This window comes from Lissotriton helveticus, chromosome 2_1, assembly GCF_964261635.1.
Source record: "Lissotriton helveticus chromosome 2_1, aLisHel1.1, whole genome shotgun sequence".
Taxonomy (NCBI): domain Eukaryota; kingdom Metazoa; phylum Chordata; class Amphibia; order Caudata; family Salamandridae; genus Lissotriton; species Lissotriton helveticus.
The window spans coordinates 1,394,232,604-1,394,256,802 of record NC_136059.1 but is presented as its reverse complement, the minus strand read 5'-3'; the positions used below and the strand labels follow the sequence as shown (position 1 = coordinate 1,394,256,802).

The 24,199-nt window shown below is 49.7% G+C and overlaps 1 protein-coding gene across 1 annotated transcript in view; it reads right to left on the bottom strand.

The window, feature by feature from the left end:
• PIGG (phosphatidylinositol glycan anchor biosynthesis class G (EMM blood group)) overlaps positions 1-24,199 on the bottom strand; it is an 809,046-nt gene that overhangs the window by 470,589 nt on the left and 314,258 nt on the right. The window contains exon 5 of the mRNA XM_078676334.1: positions 23,179-23,317. Coding sequence (XP_078532460.1) covers positions 23,179-23,317 — 139 coding nt within the window. The remainder of the gene's footprint in view (positions 1-23,178; positions 23,318-24,199) is intronic.

The following is a 24,199-nucleotide window of genomic DNA, read 5'->3' as shown; positions in this document are numbered from 1 at the left end:
CCGTTACCGACCGGTATTGAAGAATTGGCATGTAGGGGCCATATTTTACCGATTTGGTAATTTTACCGAATCAGTAAATTTACCGAATCTCTAAAATACCGAATCGGTAATTTTACCGATTCGGTAAATTCGGGCTGTAGGTGGGACTCTTCAGAGTCCCTATGGCCTTACAGATTCGGTATTTTACCACCCAAACCAATTGGGTGGTAAAATACAGAATCCAGGTGTGTATGCACATGTGTGCATGCACACCTGTGCCATGTGACAGACAGACATGCCCTTAGGGCATGTCTGTGTGCCACATGGCACACATGCCTGAATTCGGGGTGCCAGAGGGTGTCAAAGTGACACCCCCTGCACCCGTGCAAAAATCGGTATTTACCGAATCGGTAAATACCGATTCGGTAATGCCCATTGATTCCTATGGGCTTCAATGCCCATAGGAATCAATGGGCATTACCGATTCGTTATTTACAGAATCGGTAAATACCGAATCTTAACGATTCGGTATTTACCGAATCTGAAATACCTACATCTCCCCTCCTCTTTTTTACCACTACTTAAATACCGATTCGGTATGAATCGGTATTTAAGAAGTGGTAAAAAAGATTTACCTACATCGGGCCCTTAGTGTTTAGCCAGACACTATCCCCAAGTTCCAATCAAGGACCTACTCTTCTCTTTTTATCTGCATACTTTTTATATTTCTCTTTTGCCTGCTCTAAACTCTTTGACGCAGTGTGGTGGACTTGTTTTAGGTGTGAAACTAGATCTTTGACAGCAGGAACTGAGACTTCAGACTGGTTAACCGTAGAGTTTGGATGTCTGCCATAATTTAGATAAAATGGGGAAAAACCCATGGACACATTTTTGACGATATTATGTGCAAACTCTGCTGCCCACAAATAATCTGGCCAGTCCCCATTCCAATCCAGAATAAACAGTCTTAAATACTGTTCTAGTTCTTGGTTCACTCTCACAGTCTGTCCGTCTGTCTCAGGATGGTAACTGGTTGAATATCTTGTTTCAATCCCTAAACTTTCTACAAAAGCTCTCCAAAAATGAGACAAAAACTGTGAACCTCGATCTGAAACCATTACTTTTGGAATTCCGTGCTTTTTCACCATCTGTGTACTGAAATTGGTGGCTAGTTGTTTAGCAGTCGGGACCTCTTTTAGTGCCAAAAAATGTACCATCTTTGTAAATGCATCTATGAATACTAAGATTGCGTTAAAACCTTGGCTGGAAGGTAAATCCACTATCAAATCAAGGGTGATGGTATGCCAGGGAAAGGGAGGGGTTGGCATTGGTTGTAATAGCCCTTTGGGAGCTTGTCTTTCAGGTTTTCCCTAAGCGCAAATATCACAAGTTTTGACATATTTCTTGATATCCTTACTCATCTGTGGCCACCAATAATTCCTTTTCACTAGGTCTTCAATCTTAAACTCGCCCTTGTGTCCTGCCAGAGGATGATCATGACACTCGTACATTGCTTGATCTTGTAGATCCTTAGTTGGTAAATACAGACCTCCCTTGTAGTAAGGTAATTGATGTACGACTTCTCTTACCAACTCCTTTGTGGACCATTCTTGTATTTCTTCTGGACTTAGGGCTTGAGCAACTTGTTTCTGCATATCATTGTATAAAGTAGTACGTATTAACTTGGATTCTGGGATTATCGTTTGAATTTCCTTCTGATCCTTCTGATTTTCTGTATCCAACCTAGATAATGCATCTGCCTTTCCATTTTGAGTTCCAGGCCATTGAGTAATTATAAAATCATAGACTGCAAAATAAAGCGACCATCTGAGTTGCCGCAGGGTTAGTGTTCTTGCTGATTTTAAAAATGTTAAGTTTCGGTGGTCGGTAAAAACTGTGACAGTATGCCTAGCTCCCATGAGGTAGTGCTGCCATTCCTTAAAGGCATCCTTAATGGCGAGCAACTCTTTTTCAGTTATTGTGTAATTTATTTCAGCCGAGGTCAGTTTTCTTGACCAATAGGCCACTGGGTGGAGCTGGCCCGTTTCCTTATGCTTTTGGGACAGAACTCTTCCTACAGCCTGATCTGAGGCATCTGTCTCCACATAAAATGGTTCTGAAGGATCTGCATGCAGCAGGATAGGAGCTGAAGTAAAACCTTTCTTTAATGCCATGAAGGCATCCGCAGTTTCTTTTGGCCATTGGAAGGCGACTCCCTTCTTGAGCAACCGTGTAAGAGGAAGTATTTTCCGTGAGAATTCACTAATAAATCTTCGGTAGAAGTTCGTAAAGCCTATGAAACTTTGAACCTCCTTCACACTCGAGGGTGATTTTCAATCAACCCCTGCTTGAATTGATAAAATGTTGAAAGGCGGCCGGTGCTTTACAAAGCCAGTATGGCATCACCTGGTACTCATACAATCCAAATCTAGTTCTGAAGGCCGTCTTCCATTTGTCGCCTTCCCGAACTCTAATTAGATGGTAAGTGCCTCATAAATCAAGTTTTGTGTAAATTTGTGCTCCTTTGACCTGATCCAATAAGAATTAGATGAGGGGCAAATGTTATCAATTTTTCTTTATTATTCTATTGGTTGCACGATAATCCATACAGCTTCTCAAATCCCCTTTTTTGGGCATGAAGAACAAAGGCGAGGACACAGGTGATTGGGAAGGTCGAATAAAACCATTTGCTAAGTATTTGTCCAAGTATTCTTTCAAATGTTGGTGTTCTTTTTCAGTCAGTGCATAGACCTGACTGCAGGGTAGATTAGAATCCGGTTCAAGCTCTATTTTACAATCATAAACACGATGAGGGGAAAGTTGTTCCGCTTCCTTTTCGTTGAAGACATCTTCAAATTCCTGGTATTCGAGAGGTATTTCTTTTGAATTGATTACACACACGGAAACTCCTGTAGTACACAAGGAACTTGCAGGGTTACTTCCCTTTATTCCCTTCGATCCTCCAAAACAATTTCTTTTGCAATAGTCAGATTCCATCACTATGGTCCGGGCACTCCAATTGATGGTGGGATTATGCTTGGTGAGCCACGGTAAACCCAGAATGAGCTGGAACTGGGGGGTATTGATTAAATTAAATTGTATCACTTCTCTGTGTCCTTCCAAGAAAATCATTTCCACTTGTTCTGTGTGGCTTACGATGGGCCCAGATGAAAGATTCATTCCATCGACTGCTCGTACTGGTTCGCTTTTGAATTTGGATACAGCTCTCAATTCCACTTTAGCTGCAAATTTAAGATCGCAAAAATCTCCTGTGGCCCCAAGTCTTTCATCACCGAAACTTCAGATAGGGTTACGTGTCGAATGTTATTATCATAGACAAAATCATATGTGGAGAAGATGACTGCAAAGTATTTGCCAATCGATGTTCATTTGGAGTTGTCTCTTGATTCGCATCCACTGGTCCAACTCCTCCTACAAGTGGTGCTGTGAGTTTTCCTTCGGTTTTAACAAACTTTTTGGTTTCTTTGGACAACCTCCCACAAAATGACGATTAGAACCACAGTACAAACATAAGTTGTTGATTCTTCTTTTGTCCTTCCCTTCTTTTGTTAATGGACCTCTTATAGTCCCAATTTGCATGGGTTCTGCGACTGATGGCCCTTCTGTAGTTTGACTGTTTTCTGTTCTGGCTCTATCGAATCTTGGGATGGTTGGTTTGAAATCTTTTCTCCATTCTTCTTTTCTTTCTCCTTGACGAAAATCAATCTCCAAGACCAGGTCCACCAGGGCAGAGATTTCAGCGGGAGGATTAGGAATCTGGGCGAGAACATCTTTTAGCTCATCTTTCAGTCCTCTATAAACACTGCAGCTCTTTTGGCAGCCATAAGTGTGGCACGGTATGCTCAGACGTGAGTCCCTTGCTCACTTTGCAACTGGATTCAAGCAAGCCGGGCTGAAGACGGAAGTAATGTCCTCGGAAGCTTGTTTCCGGTCCAGGGAAGGCATGGCTTGGCAGTTCGGGCTGGACTGTTCCCATGAGGCACAGGGTCAGACTGATTTGCATATAGCCATGTCAGAACTGGGCTGGCAGAGTGGGCTAAAGAACGGTGATGGATTAAACCCAGATCTTTTGACTGGGTATGAGTGTTTGATTGGTTCAGATGCTCCGTCCATTACCACCCCCTTTTGTACCGCTTTTGGCCGCCATAAGTGTGGCAGGGTATGCTCAGACGTGAGTCCCTTGCTCACTTTGCCACTGGATTCAAGCAAGCCGGGCTGAAGACGGCTGTAATGCCAGAAACCGGTCCTCGAAGCTTGTTTCCGGTCCAGGGAAGGCATGGCTTGGCAGTTCGGGCTGGACTGTTCCCATGAGGCACAGGGTCAGACTGATTTGCATATAGCCATGTCAGAACTGGGCTGGCAGAGTGGGCTAAAGAACGGTGATGGATTAAACCCAGATCTTTTGACTGGGTATGAGTGTTTGATTGGTTCAGATGCTCCGTCCATTACCACCCCCTTTTGTACCGCTTTTGGCCGCCATAAGTGTGGCAGGGTATGCTCAGACGTGAGTCCCTTGCTCACTTTGCCACTGGATTCAAGCAAGCCGGGCTGAAGACGGCTGTAATGCCAGAAACCGGTCCTCGAAGCTTGTTTCCGGTCCAGGGAAGGCATGGCTTGGCAGTTCGGGCTGGACTGTTCCCATGAGGCACAGGGTCAGACTGTTTTGCATATAGCCATGTCTGAACTGGGGTGGCAGAGTGGGCTAAAGAACGGTGATGGATTAAACCCAGATCTTTTGACTGAGTGTGAGTGTTTGATTGGTTCAGATGCTCAGTCCATTACCACCCCCTTTTGTACCGCTTTTGGCCGCCATAAGTGTGGCAGGGTATGCTCAGACGTGAGTCCCTTGCTCACTTTGCCACTGGATTCAAGCAAGCCGGGCTGAAGACGGCTGTAATGCCAGAAACCGGTCCTCGGAAGCTTGTTTCCGGTCCAGGGAAGGCATGGCTTGGCAGTTCGGGCTGGACTGTTCCCATGAGGCACAGGGTCAGACTGATTTGCATACAGCCATGTCTGAACTGGGGTGGCAGAGTGGGCTAAAGAACGGTGATGGATTAAACCCAGATCTTTTGACTGGGTGTGAGTGTTTGATTGGTTCAGATGCTCCGTCCATTACCACCCCCTTTTGTACCGCTTTTGGCTGCCATAAGTGTGGCAGGGTATGCTCAGACGTGAGTCCCTTGCTCACTTTGCCACTGGATTCAAGCAAGCCGGGCTGAAGACGGCTGTAATGCCAGAAACCGGTCCTCGGAAGCTTGTTTCCGGTCCAGGGAATGCATGGCTTGGCAGTTCGGGCTGGACTGTTCCCATGAGGCACAGGGTCAGACTGATTTCCATATAGCCATGTCTGAACTGGGGTGGCAGAGTGGGCTAAAGAACGGTGATGGATTAAACCCAGATCTTTTGACTGGGTGTAAGTGTTTGATTGGTTTAGATGCTCCGTCCATTACCACCCCCTTTTGTACCGCTTTTGGCCACCATAAGTGTGGCAAGGTATGCTCAGACGTGAGTCCCTTGCTCACTTTGCCACTGGATTCAAGCAAGCCGGGCTGAAAACGGCTGTTATGCCAGAAACCAGTCTTCGGAAGCTTGTTTCCGGTCCAGGGAAGGCATGGCTTGGCAGTTCGGGCTGGACTGTTCCCATGAGGCACAGGGTCAGACTGATTTGCATATAGCCATGTCTGAACTGGGGTGGCAGAGTGGGCTAAAGAACGGTGATGGATTAAACCCAGATCTTTTGACTGGGTGTGAGTGTTTGATTGGTACAGATGCTCCGTCCATTACCACCCCCTTTTGTACCGCTTTTGGCCGCCATAAGTGTGGCAGGGTATGCTCAGACGTGAGTCCCTTGCTCACTTTGCCACTGGATTCAAGCAAGCCGGGCTGAAGATGGCTGTAATGCCAGAAACCGGTCCTCGAAGCTTGTTTCCGGTCCAGGGAAGGCATGGCTTGGCAGTTCGGGCTGGACTGTTCCCAGGAGGCACATGGTCAGACTGATTTGCATATAGCCATGTCTGAACTGGGGTGGCAGAGTGGGCTAAAGAACGGTGATGGATTAAACCCTGATCTTTTGACTGGGTGTGAGTGTTTGATTGGTTCAGATGCTCCGTCCATTACCACCCCCTTTTGTACCGCTTTTGGCCGCCATAAGTGTGGCAGGGTATGCTCAGACGTGAGTCCCTTGCTCACTTTGCCACTGGATTCAAGCAAGCCGGGCTGAAGACGGCTGTAATGCCAGAAACCGGTCCTCGGAAACTTGTTTCCGGTCCAGGGAAGGCATGGCTTGGCAGTTTGGGCTGGACTGTTCCCATGAGGCACAGGGTCAGACTGATTTGCATATAGCCATGTCTGACCTGGGGTGGCAGAGTGGGCTAAAGAACGGTGATGGATTAAACCCAGATCTTTTGACTGGGTGTGAGTGTTTGATTGGTTCAGATGCTCCGTCCATTACCACCCCCTTTTGTACCGCTTTTGGCTGCCATAAGTGTGGCAGGGTATGCTCAGACGTGAGTCCCTTGCTCACTTTGCCACTGGATTCAAGCAAGCCGGGCTGAAGACGGCTGTAATGCCAGCAACCTGTCCTCGGAAGCTTGTTTCCGGTCCAGGGAAGGCATGGCTTGGCAGTTCGGGCTGGACTGTTCCCATGAGGCACAGGGTCAGACTGATTTGCATATAGCCATGTCTGAACTGGGGTGGCAGAGTGGGCTAAAGAACGGTGATGGATTAAACCCAGATCTTTTGACTGGGTGTGAGTGTTTGATTGGTTTAGATGCTCCGTCCATTACCACCCCCTTTTGTACCGCTTTTGGCCGCCATAAGTGTGGCAGGGTATGCTCAGACGTGAGTCCCTTGCTCACTTTGCCACTGGATTCAAGCAAGCCGGGCTGAAGACGGCTGTAATGCCAGAAACCAGTCCTCGGAAGCTTGTTTCCGGTCCAGGGAAGGCATGGTTTGGCAGTTTGGGCTGGACTGTTCCCATGAGGCACAGGGTCAGACTGATTTGCATATAGCCATGTCTGAACTGGGGTGGCAGAGGGGGCTAAAGAACGGTGATGGATTAAACCCAGATCTTTTGACTGGGTGTGAGTGTTTGATTGGTTCAGATGCTCCGTCCATTACCACCCCCTTTTGTACCGCTTTTGGCCGCCATAAGTGTGGCAGGGTATGCTCAGACGTGAGTCCCTTGCTCACTTTGCCACTGGATTCAAGCAAGCCGGGCTGAAGACGGCTGTAATGCCAGAAACCGGTCCTCGGGAGCTTGTTTCCGGTCCAGGGAAGGCATGGCTTGGCAGTTCGAGCTGGACTGTTCCCATGAGGCACAGGGTCAGACTGATTTGCATATAGCCATGTCTGAACTGGGGTGGCAGAGTGGGCTAAAGAACGGTGATGGATTAAACCCAGATCTTTTGACTGGGTGTGAGTGTTTGATTGGTTCAGATGCTCCGTCCAATACCACCCCCTTTTGTACCGCTTTTGGCAGCCATAGGTGTGGCAGGGTATTTTCAGACCTGAGTCTCTTGCTCACTTTGCCACTGGATTCAAGCAAGCGGGGCTGAAGACGGCTGTAATGCCAGAAACCGGTCCTCTGAAGCTTGTTTCTGGTCCAGGGAAGGCATGGCTTGGCAGTTCGGGCTAGACTGTTCCCAGGAGGCACAGGGTCAGACTGATTTGCATATAGCCATGTCTGAACTGGGGTGGCAGAGTGGGCTAAAGAACGGTGATGGATTAAACCCAGATCTTTTGACAGGGTGTGAGTGTTTGATTGGTTCAGATGCTCCGTCCATTACCACCCCCTTTTGTACCGCTTTTGCTCTCTGGCCAATCTGTCTCCACTACGAGTTTATTCCATTCAGCCAAATAAGCTACAAGGTCTCGATTCCCTTGCCCTAACTCCAATAGCCCGTTATCTACTGCTTGCGAAATTCTCTGTCGATCGAATATACGAAGAAATTCCCGTTTGAACTCTTCAAAATTATGCAAGATAGTGTCATCTCTGGCAACTAATGGCATTGACCACGATGCTGCATCGCCGCTCAGATACGATAGGATAAATGCCACTCTAGATTGTGCATCAGGGAAAATTGAAGGACAGCACAGGAAATGCAAAGAGCATCGAGTAAGAAATACTTGTGCTTTTTGCGGGTCTCCACTAAAACGTTCTGGAGGGGCTAACGGTATTACCGGGGACAATGAATGTACCACTTGCGTAGTTAGCCTATTTGAACTCTCGGGGGAAGACCCTAAGTTTTCTCTTCCTGAACTAGCTTGTTGTCCAAGACTTAGGGCTAGCTCGGCCATTTCCTTTCTAGAACGTATTACTTCCTGTCTGAGACTTAGGTTTTCTTCTCTAGCAGCAACTAGCTCTTTTTGAATTGCTTCTAGGACGGACCTTAGTGTTTGTAAACTAATTCCTTCAACCATTCTGTTCGGGTGCAAGAACGTGGGCACTTCACTCTGGCAAGAGGAGACTGGTGTTCTTACCGGAAACTTGCACAGGAACAGAAGTTGCTTTTTCCCTACACCCCTCAGGGATACTTAGGAAACTGATTTTAATCAAGTCTCCAACAGACCCCCAAAGGGAAGGGGAGACGTGGATAAAACAAAAAAATAAGAGACTGTCCTGGAATTCTGGCTACCGTTCTTTCTTCCTCTACCTTCTCAACTCGATCTTAGAAGAATTGTGTAGGAGGAAATCAAAGAAACTAAAAACACGAGAGTTACTGTCACTCCTATTCTACTCTACTTAACTTTCCTAACAACACTACTCTTCTTTTTCGAATTCTTACCTACCCGAGCTTCCTGGGTACTGAGCCTCTTATTCTATTTTTTCTTCGTTGTACTGTTGCACAAAATTCTTCTCTCTGTGTGACTTATGAGTGAGCTCCCTAAAAGAGACTAATACACAATAGTTATTTATTATTCTTCCCTTCTCTATCTGGTTCACTTCCACTATTCTTTTCTTTATGTGACTGTGAGGAGGAGCAGGACGGGTCCCGTGGTGTTAACTAGGAAGGCACTTCCGCCTTGCCGTCATGCGAGGACCAGGAACAGGCCAGCGCTCTAGTCTCAGACAAACCGGAAGGGGCGGAGCCGAGTCTGACTGCGGAAGTGAGGAGGATAAGAGGACTGGGAACGGAACGGACGGTGTGCAGTGTTGGAGGCAGGAGAGCCGAGCATCTGGAGGACGGAGAGGAGAACCAACGGAGAGGACGTATTCCAGCAGGAGAAGGAGTGGCGGACATCGGAACAGCGGAGGAGAGAGCAGAGAGCCGCGCCCGAACAGCGGGGGAGAGAGCAGGGAACCGCGTCGGAGCAGCGGAGGAGAGAGCAGAGAGCCGAGCAGGGGACCCGGCCAGTCAACACCCGAGTCTGAAGACCCTCTTGTACAACGCGAGTAAACCCGGTGGGCCGACAGGAGGAGGAGAAGACGCCCCGGGTCCAGGCGCCGTGGTCCAAGGGACGCGCCGCGGCCACAGGCAAGTGCCGTTGCATGGGGCATTCTGGTGGGGTGTTTGGGGAGGTGGGAGGTAGAGTACTTGATTCAGGGAGGCGGGAGGCAGAGCACTTGAGTGGGATTGGGTTTTGTTAAATGTTCCTCACAACCCTCATCCCCACTGACTGGTGACGGTAGCACACGTATCTAACAGAGAGGCAGACTAGTGGATTGACCCCGTGTCTTGCACCCTTTTCTCTTCCCTTCTGAGGCCCAGAGACCCGGGATACCAGAGAACCTCGAGCCCAAGGAGAAGCCCCATCATCCTGACACGCTCTGGACAAGCAGGAAGCAGAAAACCAGTGCCCCGAGATCCCGTGGATTCTACCCTTACATAGTGTTGTTCATAACTGAAAATATTTTGAATAAAACAATCAAGAACATAAGTACTGTGGTACCGCCTGTGGTCTGGCTATTTACATCCCTTGGGTCCCAAAATCCTTACAGTGACCTACCTCAAACTTCTCTATTGATCTCCTATTCTTTTTCTCCTTCTTAGTAGTTTTCTAGATTCACTAAAAAAACTGTTATCCTTTTCCAAAGTTCTGTTTATAACATGCCGTATTTCTTATTTCCTTACAGTAAACCTAACAGGTTGCATTTCAAGGTAAGTCTTTCTATATATATTCTATGTACAATTATTTACATCAGTCTTATAATTATATCTGGTGAATTGCACATTGTAACTCTCGGTAATTAAATGTCATAACACTTAGCTGCGAGACTGTTTCCTTGTCTTTAGAAGATCCGCCCACGGCAGACTGTTTCTCTCTTCTTTCTTGTAGACTTTCCTTAGACTTTCTTGTAGACTCTTCTATGGATGCCGGAATGGAGGTAGGAGAAGTCCTCACAAAAACTACACTCCTACCGGACTCGTTTTTTTAGGCATTGCGCAGACTCTAGGACAAAAGGTGTAGGAATTACCTAGACCCGACGAGAAACAGGATGGGACCAAAACGCGAGCTAAAACCGATGGTTTTACTCTGAAAATTTGACAATTCACTACGGGTCACTGGGACAGAGAACCGGTGAGGAAAACTGCTTGAGTGAAGTGCGCAGTTCAAGGGAACCGCGCGCTTCACCTGGATTCCAATTGCTCACGAGACCTTTAACAACTAGACTGCGCATCTGTAGAAGATGCGACGGCCATCTTGGAGTTTCTCCGCTGCCAACACTCGCTCCAGATATGCTTTCCCAGTTTACCTTTACTTTTCTTATAGTTTTTACGTGCCAGTACTGTGCAAATCATTTCCACTGCTTGATCTGAGGTTCTGACAGGCCCTAAGCAAATTGATTCTGCTCCCACGTTGCCTCTATGTCCTACAAAACTCCTTTTGCTGCATTCCATGTACCACCTTCACCACATTGAATAATCTTCTGATTCTCCTGATGCACAAGTTACTACTTGTGTAACGATATATCTGTAAGAGACATTAGTTAGTGATAGATTCCTTACCTTAGAATATCCCCAGGCGTCAGACTGGATCCGGAAAGTTTTCGCTAGCAGTACCTCTGCGCGTCAGTAGGTGGCGTTGTGCAGCTCCACGGCCGTCGCTGGCATCGTATGCGCCGAGATGACGTCACGGAGACTACTTAGGCGCCACCCATGCGCGCTGACGTCAGTTCTGTACACAACTTTCCGCGCCAGGAACGCAGAGCCATGCAAGAAACTGACCACTGGGGCCATGAAAATAGGGCCCTGAAAGGGATGACCTTAACCCTAGAAATCAGTTCGCAGAACGGGGAGGATGGGCGGGTCGGTATAGAATCTATCACTAACTAATATGTCTTACAGATATATCGTTACACAAGTAGTAACTTGTGCATCTGAAAGAGACACATTAGTGATAGATTCCTTACCTTAGAATAGATACCCCAGCAATACCAACCCCAGAGGTGGGTCTGCGAACAAGATTACACCAGAAAGTCACGGAGAACAGAACGGCCAAAGAAGCCGTCTCTCCGGACTTGACTGTCAAGACAGTAATGCTTGGTAAACGTGTGCAGTGAGGCCCACGTAGCTGCCTGACAAATTTCCTGCAAGGGAACGTCAAGTCCCAAGGCAGTTGTGGCTGCTGTCGTCCTGGTAGAATGGGCACGCAGCCCCACAGTAGGCTCCTTCTTAGCCAACGAGTAACATGCTTTGATGCACAGAACGACCCACCGAGAGATGGTCCGTTTGTGCGCGGCTCGACCTTTTTTGGCGCCCACGTAGCCAACAAAGAGCTGGTCATCCACCCAGAACTGTTGTGTGCGCTTCAGATAGAACGAGAGCACACGTTTTGGGTCCAGACGGTGGAGCCTCTCTTCCTCTTTTGAAGGATGCGAAGGTGGAAAGAAGGTGGCCAAAGTGATGGTTTGCCCGATGTGGAAGGGCGTGACAACCTTTGGCAAGAAAGAAGGATGGGTCCTTGGAACCATCTTGTCCGGATGAACAGAAAGGAAAGGAAGTTTAGAAGAAAGAGCATGGAGCTCACTCACTCTTCTGGTAGAGGTGACAGCTACCAGGAAAGTCGTCTTTAGAGTGAGAAGACAGAAAGGACAGTTATGAAGGGCCTCAAAGGGAGCGCACATCAGATATGTCAAGACAAGATTCAAGTCCCATTGACGCATTATGAACGGCACCGGAGGAAATGTGTGCGTAACGCCTTTCAGAAAACGCTTATCAACCGGGGACTTAAAAAGAGAAGGCTGATCTGGAAGCAGAGCCCTGCTGGGTCAAGGACAAAAGGAACAGTAGGACATCAGAAAGAGGGGCAGAGAGGGGATCCACGGCCTTTGCTGTGCACCATGCCACAAATGTGTTCCACCTGCAGGCATATACTGTCTTAGTAGAGGGACGCCTGGCTGCCAAAATGACATCACAGACTTCGGGAGGAAGATCGAAAGCTGTCAGCTGTCGCCACTCAATCTCCACACATGGAGGTGGAGGCTGGAGGTTCGGGTGGAGGACCGTCCCCTGCTGCTGCGACAGAAGATCCTCCCGAAGAGGCAGTCGGATGTGGGGACCGATCGCCATGCTGAATAGCTGGGGAACCCAGAAGCTTTGTGCCCAATCCGGAGCCACAAGGATGACTTGGGCCGGTCGTGCCGAATCGTCTTCAGCATTCTGGGCAGAAGTGGTATAGGTGGAAAGGCGTACAATAGACCGCAACTCCACCCGCGACTAAAAGCGTTGCCTAGCGAGAGCCGCCTTGGAAATTCCAACACGCAGAACTGATGAAATTGCGCGTTCTCTTCGGTGGCAAACAGATCTAACCAAGGCTCTCCCCACTGCTGAAAGAGATCTTGCGCAACGTCCGAGTTCAGACGCCATTCGTGATCCAACAAGCACTGGTGGCTGAGTTTGTCCGCCCTGGCGTTCAGAGAACCCGCCAGGTGTTGAACCACCAAGGTAAAGCCTTGATGTTCCAGCCATGTCCAGAGGTGCAGAGCCTCCTGACATAGGGTCCAGGACCCCACCCGCCCTGTTTGTTGCAATACCACATGGCGGTGGTGTTGTCCGTGAACACCTGCACTACACTTGCCCGGACAGAGGGAAGGAATGCCTTCAGTGCAAGTCGGATCGCCCAAAGCTTCAGAAGGTTGATATGGAGCAGGGATGAGAGGCCTCTGATCTCCGCCTCTCTCAAGTGCCCCCCCATCCCAGGAGGGACAAATCTGTCACCACTGTGTGCTCTGGTTGGGGATGGGAGAGGGATCTGCCATGGACCCAATCGCGATTCGTGAGCCACCACTGCAATTGTCGTGCAGTGCCCTCCGAGATCTGGACATGATCGGACAGGTTGCCCTGATGCTGCACACACTGGAACTTAAGGTCCCACTGCAGAGCCCGCATATGCCATCTGGCATGTTGCACTAGCAGGATGCAGGAGGCCAGGAGATGGAGGGCCATTCTGGCCGAAACCCGGGATAGAGGCTGAAAGATCGAAATCATAGCCTGAATATCCCGGACTCGTTGCTTTGGAGGATAGACCCGAAACCGCGTCGAATCCAGAACCGCTCCGATGAAAGGGAGCTTCTGAGAGGGACTCAGGTGCGACTTCGGCAGGTTGATGGAGAACCCCAGCAAATGCAGGAGGTTGGCCGTAGTCTGAAGGTGGGAGACGACTGCCAGGGGCGAGCCCGCCTTCAACAACCAATGGTCGAAGTAGGGGAAGACAGACACCCCTGACCTGCTCAGATGAGCTGCGACTACCGTCATCACTTTCGTGAACACCCGAAGGGGAGCATGGCAAACTGAAAATGCTCCTGGCCTACCGTGAACCACAGGTAACGCCGGTGGGCCGGCAGGACGGAGATGTGAAATATGCATCCTGCAAGTCCAACGCTACCATCCAGTCTCCAGGGTCGAGGACAGCCAAGACCTGAGCCAGAGTCAGCATCTTGAACTTCTCCTTCGGGAGGAAGCGATTGACGTTGGGTCCAAGATGGGACGCAGAACCCCTTTGCCCTTCTTGGGGACCAGAAAGTAGTGGGAAAAACAACCACTCCCTACTTCTGGCCCCGGAATACACTCACATACGGTGGTACTGAGGAGGCATGGCTGGAGGGGTGGACTGAAAGGGAAGGGAATAACCCTTGCGGATGATCTGCAACACCCACTTGTCCGATGTGATAGTGTGCCAGTGGGGGAGGTGATGGCGAACGAACTCTTCTACCCATGGGCGTGGGGTGTCCCCCAACGCTCGGATTAGGAAGGTTTGGAGGTAGAAGCAGGGGGGCGGAGGTGGACTGACCCCCCACGCTGATTTCCAGACCTGCCCCTGCGGAAACCACGACCGCGCTGAGGCTGGTTTTGCACAGGTTTGCTGAAGGCATGTGCCTGATTACCTCTTCTGTTGCCACAAAAGGAACGAAAACCAGAAGTGGCTGGGCTTTTTGTGGAAAGACCTAAGGACTTGGTCGTGGCCCGCGAATCCTTAAAACTCTCCAGCGCACTGTCGGCTTTGTCCCCAAACAGGCGAGTGCCATCAAAGGGCATGTCCATGAGTGAGCTCTGGACATCTGGCGAGAACCCGGTAGATCTCAACCAGGCGTGACGACTAAGCGCCACAGAAGTAGAAATTGCTCTACCTAGTGAGTCCGCGGTGTCCAAATCACATCAAATGGCGAACTTAGCCGCATCTTTACCCTCGGCAACAGCTTGGGAAAGCACAGCATGGGTCCCTCAGAACACTGAGGCAACACCTGTGCAACTGTATCCCACACCACGTGGAAATGGGGGCCCCAATAGGCATGCGGTGTTGCCCGAAGAGAACAACCGCTTGCCGAACTGCTCCAGCTTCTTAGAGTCCTTATTCGGCAGAGCCGTGGGAAAGGCACTCTGGGACGTCGAAGCTTGAATGACCAGGTTCTCAGGCGTAGGATGAGTGGTTAGAAAGGCAGGGTCACGCGGCGCCGGGCGATGACGCCTGGCAACATTCTTATCCACAGGGGCTCCTGTGCCTGGCCGCAACCAGGTGCCCAGTAAGACGTCAGTGAGGGCGTCATTAAATGGCAGCAGGGGCTCCGATGAAGTGGATGAGGTTTGGAGCTCCTCGGTGAGGAGATTAATTTTTAGGGTCACCGTACGGAGGTCAAGGTTGAGGATCTCAGCTGCCCGATGGAGCACCACTGTGTAAGAAGCGTCCTCCATGGTAGGCGGAGGAGAGACAAACCCTGGCTCAGAAGAGACATCAAGGCCGCCGGCCTCCTCTAACTTGTCCGCCCATTCCTGCTCAGAGTCACACTGACGAGCAAGAGGATCCTTGGACCCCTCCCAGTCGTCCTCCACCTCCGCCGTATGTGGGATAGACCGCAGCAGCAGGGGCCAGGGAAGGAACAAATGGCATCATAAACGGCGTCATGAACGGCGTCGTGAATGTCGCTGGACGGGGCCGAACCAGCGCCATGTCCCAATGCGGATCCCAGGTAGGAACAAAATTGTCCTAGAACCTGGGAAGGCGGCTCTGGGGCCGAAGCTGGCAGCGTGGGACCTTGTGGCGCCGTGGCAGGACCAGCGGCGCAGGACCAGCGGCGCAGGATCCTGCGGCGCCGGAGCCACCGGCGGCGCCGACGGCCCAACAGGATCCTGACACGGGACCACGGGGCCCAAGGGCACGCTGGCGAGAGCCCGAGGCCTAAACAGGCGGTCCATGGTAGCAAGAAATTCTTGCACCTGTGCCAGAGTTGCCGACGGACCAGGATAAGGTGGGTAGGCTGTGGGACTCCCAGGCTCCGAAGGAGCTGCTGGGGCAGAACCCCTTTCCCCCTTGTCCGCATCTGGGGACCGACGGGGGGGATGTCGGAGAGCGACAGCGCTTCTTCGACTTCTTTTTGTGTTGTCTCTTACCCGAATCCGAAGGTGAAGACTTAGTGTTCGAGGAGCGATGATGGTGGTCCCACGAGCGTTCTCTGGAGCGGCTCCTGGACCGCGAACGGCGCTGGGACGAGTGCCAGACCTCAAGCACCTTCCAGCGCCGCTCCCTCAAGGCCTTCGGCCATGGCCCGACAGTCCAAACAGGCCCGAGAGTCCTGGTCATTCTACAGGCAGTAGACACAGACGTCGTGGGGGTCCACCAATGACATATTGTGACGGCAGGCCCCGCAAGACTTAAAACCAGGCATCCCTACGTGCACCAGAGTAGATTCAAATTAACAGGAGACAAAGGTCTCAAAAAGATAGTCAAAAAGTGACTAAGGTACGTTTTCTAACAGGATTTTCTCTTACTGGCACGAAAAAAAAAAAAGAACTGAAGTCAGCGCGCATGGGTGGCGCCTAAGTAGTCTCCGTGACGTCATCTCGGCGCATACGCCAGCGACGGACGCGGAGTCGCACGACGCCACCTACTAACTTGCAGAGGTACTGCTAGCAAAAACGTTCCGGATCCAGTCTAACGCCTGGGGATATTCTAAGGTAAGGAATCTATCACTAACGTGTCTCTTTCAGATGAGGCCCAGCGGGAGCGGTAGGGTGAAGCAAAGGCTATTAAAACTCTAAATGTCGTCTGGAGGTCTGGGTCTACCAGACCTTAGCCTCTAACATTTTGCAGGATTACGGCATTATGCTGCACAGTGGAGTGTTGAGGGTCCAAATACTGAAAAGGCCTTGCTAGCAGAGTGGGTCAAGGGGGGGCCTCCTGAGATGTCTGATGATGGGATCACAGTTCCCCTCTCACCACTCGTTCATAGTCCATCTGGTCACAGATGTTTGGGAACAGGCAGTTACTTTGGTGCTCCGAAATGTCCTATACACTCTACTGCTTTCCCTTTGATGGCTGCACAGCTTCGTTCAGAACGTGATGGACCTTGCGCTGTGGTATGTTGGGGGATACGCAATGGCTGGGGATCTGTATTTTAATGGAAACTTTCTCTAGCTCGTGGATGCGAGGGAATGCTATCAACTGCCACATTGTCAATTTCTGCAATATGCAAAGATTTCACATACAGCCTGCGAACTGTGGGAGACTTTTCCGGATGAGCTGGAAGAATCGTAGGTATTGCAATTATTGCTTGACTCGGGCACCTCTAGGGGGCTAATTTTGCACATATATAAAGCTCTGAAGGTGGACCGCAATGTCGGCGTGACAAAGATCCATGACAGATGGTTGGCAGACCTTCCGCTGCCCCTCACAGAGGGGGAATGGTGGTGGGCATTTGTGTAGGTCCGAAAGGTTGCCAGCACTGCCCACTTTAAACTCGCGCAGTTCCATTATTCACATTGTACATATTTGACTACTCTATGAATAGCTAGTCTTCAATGCGGTGCACTCTTCGGAGTGTCCTTGGTGTGGACAGGAACCAGTGACGTTTCTTTATATGACTTGGACTTGAACAAGGTTGCAGGATTATTGAACAGAGTTGCTGCGAGACGCTACTGGGATCCATATTGAGCCCTCGGTTACGCACTTTCTAATGGACATACTTCCGACTCTAAAAACTGGGTCATGAATGAGACAGATTCACCCTGTTGGGGCTGGTGTTGGGCAAGCACCACATTGCAATACATTGGACACCCCCCTCCTCATCCCCTAACCCTCACTCCCCCCGACTCAATAAATGGAAGGTTGGTATGAGTTAATGGGGATTAACAGAGGACCGACGACTCTGCCTGGTCCGCACAAGTGAGAATGAGGAACCTTACTTAGAGATCTGGGGGGATATGTTGGAAAAGCTGATGACAGCTTGGAATGGCTAATGATGGATAGGAAAGGCTGATGAGAGCCAGGGGTTGAGTCATCTCTTCCCTCTCAGACTGCGGGATCCTCAATGCCCCTGATACCACATTACGCTCTAATGTATGAATGTTAAATAGCTGAGTGTGCAACCATAAGATGTATGCGGGAGAGGGGTCACTCACGAAGGCAATACAGGTGGGAACAGCTGCACTCCCAAAGTGTGTCTGAGGGGACCCACATGGGACCTGCACGCTACTTGGCCCCTATGGCTGCTGGACTACTAGATTCTCGATTAGTGGTGGCCATCTACGGACAGGTTGGGCGCTACGTCTCCTGGCACTTTGTTCCTTCCCTCTCCTCCCCCAATTGCTCCCGGTCTGGGAGAAGCAGTTGACCTCTCTTGAAAACCCCGGGCTCCGAATCCTGTTTTTCTTTGTTTTTGCCCAACTGCCATGGGTGATCACACTCCTTAACACTTTGCTGCCACCATAGTTGATGGTCATTACGTTTTTATTTGGATGGTTCACTCCCAGATATAATGCACTGTATGCTTGCTAGATTTCTGTGGAACTTTATGTTCTATCATGATACTATTGAGTTGGGATCCCTGGCACATAGTGCAGGTTCAATGTAAGGCTTTTCTAAATTGTATTTCTAACTGTAGAATGCTACATAATCCTTAATTCTTTACTGTTTCCACATCTGACATGTAATATATGGTACTGTGCAAATTCTTAATAAAAACAAGTGGAGAAAAAAGGCGTTTAAGCGGTGTACACTTCCTATCCAGCCCTTGCCACACTCTTACAGCTAGTCAGCTTGTTCAAATGCTGTGCTGCTTGTACTGCAAGTTCTGTGGATGGCACAGAGTATGATGGGTAGGTAGGGTTGGACAAGATATGGGCAATAGATTTCTATCCTGGAGGTCTATTCCAGCCAGAGCACACCTGACAAGACTATGGATGAAGTTTAGGATTGGATAACAATGCAAACTGCTCTAATTTACAGAATAAGTGGTAAATTCAGAGAAGTGGGCCCTTCCCAGTAGGAACAGTATGGTGGAGGACATTTTGTTGGAAGATTCTCAGCTGATTTGACACATCGTCTTCAAATCAATTACCAGTGAACTTTAAATGAAGTTCTAAAAGGAGATCCAACATGTAGTGGTCCTTGAAATGTGTCCAAACAGAAGCTCAATAATAGTGATTATCTTGGTGCTGGGTCCTTGCCCTCTCCTAGGATGATACAGTGCATAGCTGCCTAAGTTTCAGCTTACTGTGTGTGACATTTTCATAGTTTCAGTGTAATTACGAGTGACATTTCAGTGTCTACGAGTGACACTTTCTCGCGAGCAACATTAAGCAATGAGTACAAGGGGAAAATAAATATCAGGAATTACACCCATTTGAGCAATGAGAAACTTTAAGAAGATCTTATAACTGCTGCAAACCACCAGAAATGGAACCTGACCGTACTGTAAAACAAACCGAGGACTCAGGTCTGCACTACTCTCTGTGATACCGAGTGCGGCGCCATTGCAAACAAAAGAAAGTTTCTGAAGATTTCATCAAAGTCAACTATTGTAGTAGGAACTGACTTAATCTGGCAAATACTTCGAGTTGAGACAGGTAATGAGCGCAGCCGGTGCCGCGGCAATAGGCAGCCCTGTCCCCCCCGTGCTGGCACACACTCTCACAGCTGCAGGCAGCAGATAGGGTCCGCCAGCAGCGGTGGGGTCAGGTCCGAGTTGGTCCACCGCTAGTCCGCAGGATCATGATCATATGTGACAGGGAGGCGGGCCATGGGGATGTGGACACTGATGTTTCCGTGGACTGGTGGTCCGCTGTGCCGCTGACCCCCCTTTCTATCATCCCTGCACAGACTGAGGCAACCGAACAAGGGGACTGGTTCACGACGAACAGTGGGTGGAACTACCCTCCGGTAAATGAACAGGGTCCCTTTAACCCAGGACAGCAGGACGACGAGGCCCCGCCCCCTGAGAGCGACGGAGAGCCAAAAGCCGGAAGAACGAGAGAGACGACGGACGGCGCTTCCCTGGAGGCGGAAGGAGTATTGGAGTGGAGACGGAGAGCGGTGCAGTCGAGTGTCGGAGGAGAAGGTTACGAGGAGAGCCCAGCAGAGTACGTCAAGCCAGGAGGCTACCGATTTGGCGCTTCGCCCTGCCACGGTCCCACGGGAGGAGCGTGGCTGGACAAGGTACGGGGTACTGTTGCGGGCTGGGTGGGACGGAGCGGCCAGTCGAACACCCGAGACCCAGTGTGAAATTGTATGGTCTGTGAACCCTTCCCCACACGAGCACTACGGACGTTTGTAAATAATTGAGCACTTGGTTTCCCTCACTCCCCGGGCCCCTGTAAATCCGTCACGGACGTCCCAGTGACTGTTTCCTTTTCTTTCCTTTCCTTTTTGGGATATCTCCGGACGGAGATTCGAGCCTGTGCCCCGGCGAGCTACAAGCCCCCCCCCTCAAGACAGAAGAGAGCGGATCAGCTGTTTCACGCACCTGCTTCATTCTGGCTAGCTCAGGATTCACAAGAGGCGTCAGGACGGAACCCTCTGAATTTGCAAGACTGAGAGTGACTACCAAACGAAGGAAAGCTTATCTTACAATAAAACCTTCACTTAGAGCGCTATTTCCTGACTCTGTCTCTCTTGATCCTGTTCCCCCTGTCTCTGACTCGCCATTCACTGCACCCCCTGATCCTGCCCCCTCACATCATACCATGGTGCACTGCACACACTGCACAGAACACACAGCAGGTCAAAAGCAGCAAACAGCTCCCTCTGCTGCAAGGCGGCAGCGGGCTCACAAATGCGATTCTGCTGCCACCGGCGCTGGTGGGGTTGAGACACTGGGTGAGCCTCGCAGAGGCTGTGCCAGACGGCAAGGGTGGTGTGAGCAGCGTGCTCACCTCAGCTGCAGTGACAATGCTGAGCAGTCTGATAATTAACTTCAAAATGCAACCCGCTCTGCTTGTGCAGTAGGCAGTAGGACGATGCACCAATTTAAACGAGTCTGACAGCTGTGAAAGACTCACACGCCATCTCCACAGTAGCCACTGGGTCCACTGACAGTGACTTAGACGTCACAATTATCATACTGCCATGGTGTTGTTGGGATGTGTTACGCTGTTTTTTTATTTTTTATTTTTTTTATTTAATGGGATTTGATATAGCACAAACTTTACCTGAAGGTGTCAGAACGCTTTACATAAGAACCAGTTGCAAAACATAAGGACTTAGGATTAGATGCGTTACATAAAAGATACACACAGAAACAAATTGCAAATGTACAAGATGTAAAGTCACACAAAGAAGAGACTGGTGATTATAGTTATTTCTATATACATAGAGAAGGTATATGAATGGATATACTCTAAGCGTCACATAGGAATGGTAGAGAGTACAAAGGTCTACTGCATATACTAGTGATTAGAGTTATCTCTATATACATAGGAAAGGGATATGAATGGATATACTCTAAGAGTCACATAGGAATGGTAGAGAGTACAAAGGTCTACTGCATATACTAGTGATTAGAGTTATCTCTATATACATAGGGAAGGGATATGAATGGATATACTCTAAGAGTCACATAGGAATGGTAGAGAGTACAAACGTCTACTACATATACTAGTGATTAGAGTTATCTCTATATACATAGGGAAGGGATATGAATGGATATACTCTAAGAGTCACATAGGAATGGTAGAGAGTACAAAGGTCTACTGCATATAATAGTGATTAGAGTTATCTCTATATACATAGGGAAGGGATATGAATGGATATACTCTAAGAGTCACATAGGAATGGTAGAGAGTACAACGTCTACTACATATACTAGTGATTAGAGTTATCTCTATATACATAGAGAAGGGATATGAATGGATATACTCTAAGAGTCACATAGGAATGGTAGATAGTACAACGGTCTACTGCATATACTAGTGATTAGAGTTATCTCTATATACATAGGGAAGGGATATGACCGGATATACTCTAAGAGTCACATAGGAATGGTAGAGAGTACATAGGTCTACTGCATATACTAGTGAATAGAGTGATCTCCATTTACAGCAAAGCAGAGTTCCATTAAGTGGGGTGGGAAGGGGGGATGCAGTCACAGCACCAAGGGAGGCACAGAGAAGGACAGGAAAGTGATACAAACGAGAGAGGGAAGCAGATAGTAACGAGTAAGACAGCGAGGAGTGTGTCAGAGGCAACAGGAGAGACAATAAAAAGGTCGCTAGGAGAGAGGGAGAGGTCAGAGAACGCTAAAATGGCAGAGGAGAAAGGTAGAAGAAGAAGCGAGTCATAAAAGAAAATGGAAAATGGCGAGGAGCACAAAGGTCCAAGTCCGAGAGTCCAGGAAGAGGGCTGCCATAGCCAGCAAGTCCGGGGGAGGGGGACGGGGAGAAAGGCAGTCCGCAAGTCACAGCCTCTTTGTCCATGAGGAGCTGGGGCAGAGGAATTCAATCCGGAGGCATGGTGGGATGTTGTCGTCGGGTGGGCACCTCACATTAAGGCATTGCAGATGTCAGGTAGATCGTGCTAGCAGTGTGACAGCAGTGTGGTAGTCTTCTCGCTGACACCACGTTTGTTAGAATCTCGGGGCACTCCTCGCCACTCTTACCTCGCACATCTCGCTAGCTTATTCCTCAGCCGCCGCCATTGTTGAGTCAGGCTGGCCGGTACAAAGCTGGGGCTTGTTGGGGCGTGGTGTGACACTGGGGTGCAGGCGAGGGGGAGAAGCAGAGCACTCCACACAAGTCACCGCCAAAGATCCTTGAAGAGGGCTCACCCCCGCGGGCATGAGACACAGAGAGAGCTCGCGACGTCGCTTAAAGCTACTCCGCCGCCATTTTAGGGTCAGGCGAGCAGATCGCAAGGTGAGCTTTATTTCAGTATTTCGCATATGAGAGGCACCCACCTTGGGGATGTGAGGCTTGCGTGTAGTAGAGGGTCCGTTCAGCCTGAAAAACAGTGCCCAACGTGAGAGGATCGTAGATCAATTAGTGCCGGGAGTTGGCGCCATTTTGGGGGACTGCAGCGATCCGCTTCCATCGCGCTGCAAGTTAAACTTCGCCCGTTCCAGAACGCGCTCCCCGCGTCCCCCGGAGCCCCATCTCTGAAGAGCTCCATAGGGGCCGGTGGTGGCGCCGCTCCGTCTGGAAAGGGGGGCCCCGGTTAGCACAATTACTAGTGCGAACAGATGAGCGCCAGCTCCCTAAGCCTGCCAGGGAGCAGTGCACACCGCGTGCTGCCACAGCTTTCAGTATGGTGCATGCATTCTAGGCGCTCCAGCTTCACAGCTGTGAGAGGCTCTATAATGCGTGATTTTGTATTTCAGTGCAGTGGAGCGGACCACCATACTGAAATATGCCAGTACAACGCCAGATGCATGATACTTGGGAGGGCTGGCAGTGTATACAGATAAATGCACTAAAAAAACACAGGAGGTTACAAATGCAAAATAAATTATTAAGACAAAAACTCAAATCTGACCTTTTTTTCCAAAGGCTGAACTAAGAAAAACCAAAGGAGTGTGCAGTTCTCCACGAGACGATCCTCCATGGCTCCCAGTTTCAGACATCCCATGGTCACCACACAGAACGAGTAAACTTGGTGAAGAATAATCTCCTTCCTATGCAGCAGAAGAAAACAGAAGCAATCTTGAGCCACGAGAGAGCGGCATTGTTAACTAGACAACAGCTGATACATTGGTGTGCTCTATGATAAAGGGTATCCATGTCATGGTAAATCACAAAAGGGTTTATCACGAAGACTTATATGAGCAGGCAGTAGCCTAGAAACACTGTGCGAGGAGGGGTTGTTAAAACCCTTGGGTCAAAATGTTATAAATCAGCAATCACTAAATCCTCTTTACTTCTAAACAATTAACTTATACTCTTGAATGCCTACTGTAGAACTTTGTGTAAACAATTTTAACTGCTCTATTTCATTTACTTGGCTGTTTCTCTGAACTTATATGACACTTCCACAAACAGACTTGGGCTGACCAGGAGACCCTACCTGCTGCTGCCCGGGATTTGAACTTTTTCTTTCCGCCTGGACTAGCTTCCCCGCGTTGGTGTTCCCGCTCGCCCCCCACCGCTGCAACTCTCCATCCACGGTGCATTGGCAGAGTGGGGGCGAACTCCCAGTCCCACCAGGGAACCAGTGAACTACAGGCTCCATCTCTCTTTGCGTCCGGAAGCCGCACACCTGAACTACGAGCCAGGAGGCGCACAAATACCGGCGTCCCTCTCGGTGGAGCGTGATGCTTCCAAAAACGGACTTGGGCTGACCAGAAGCCCCTACCTGCTGCTGCCCGGGATTTTAACTTTTTCTTTCCGCATGGACCAGCTTCCCGACGTTGGTGTTCCCGCTCGCCCCCCGCCGCTGCAACTCTCCATCCACGGTGCAGCCGCAGAGTGGAGGCGAGCTCCCAGTCCCACCAGGGAACTACAGGCTCCATCTCTCCTTGCGACTGGAAGCCACACACCTGAACTACGCGCCAGGAGGC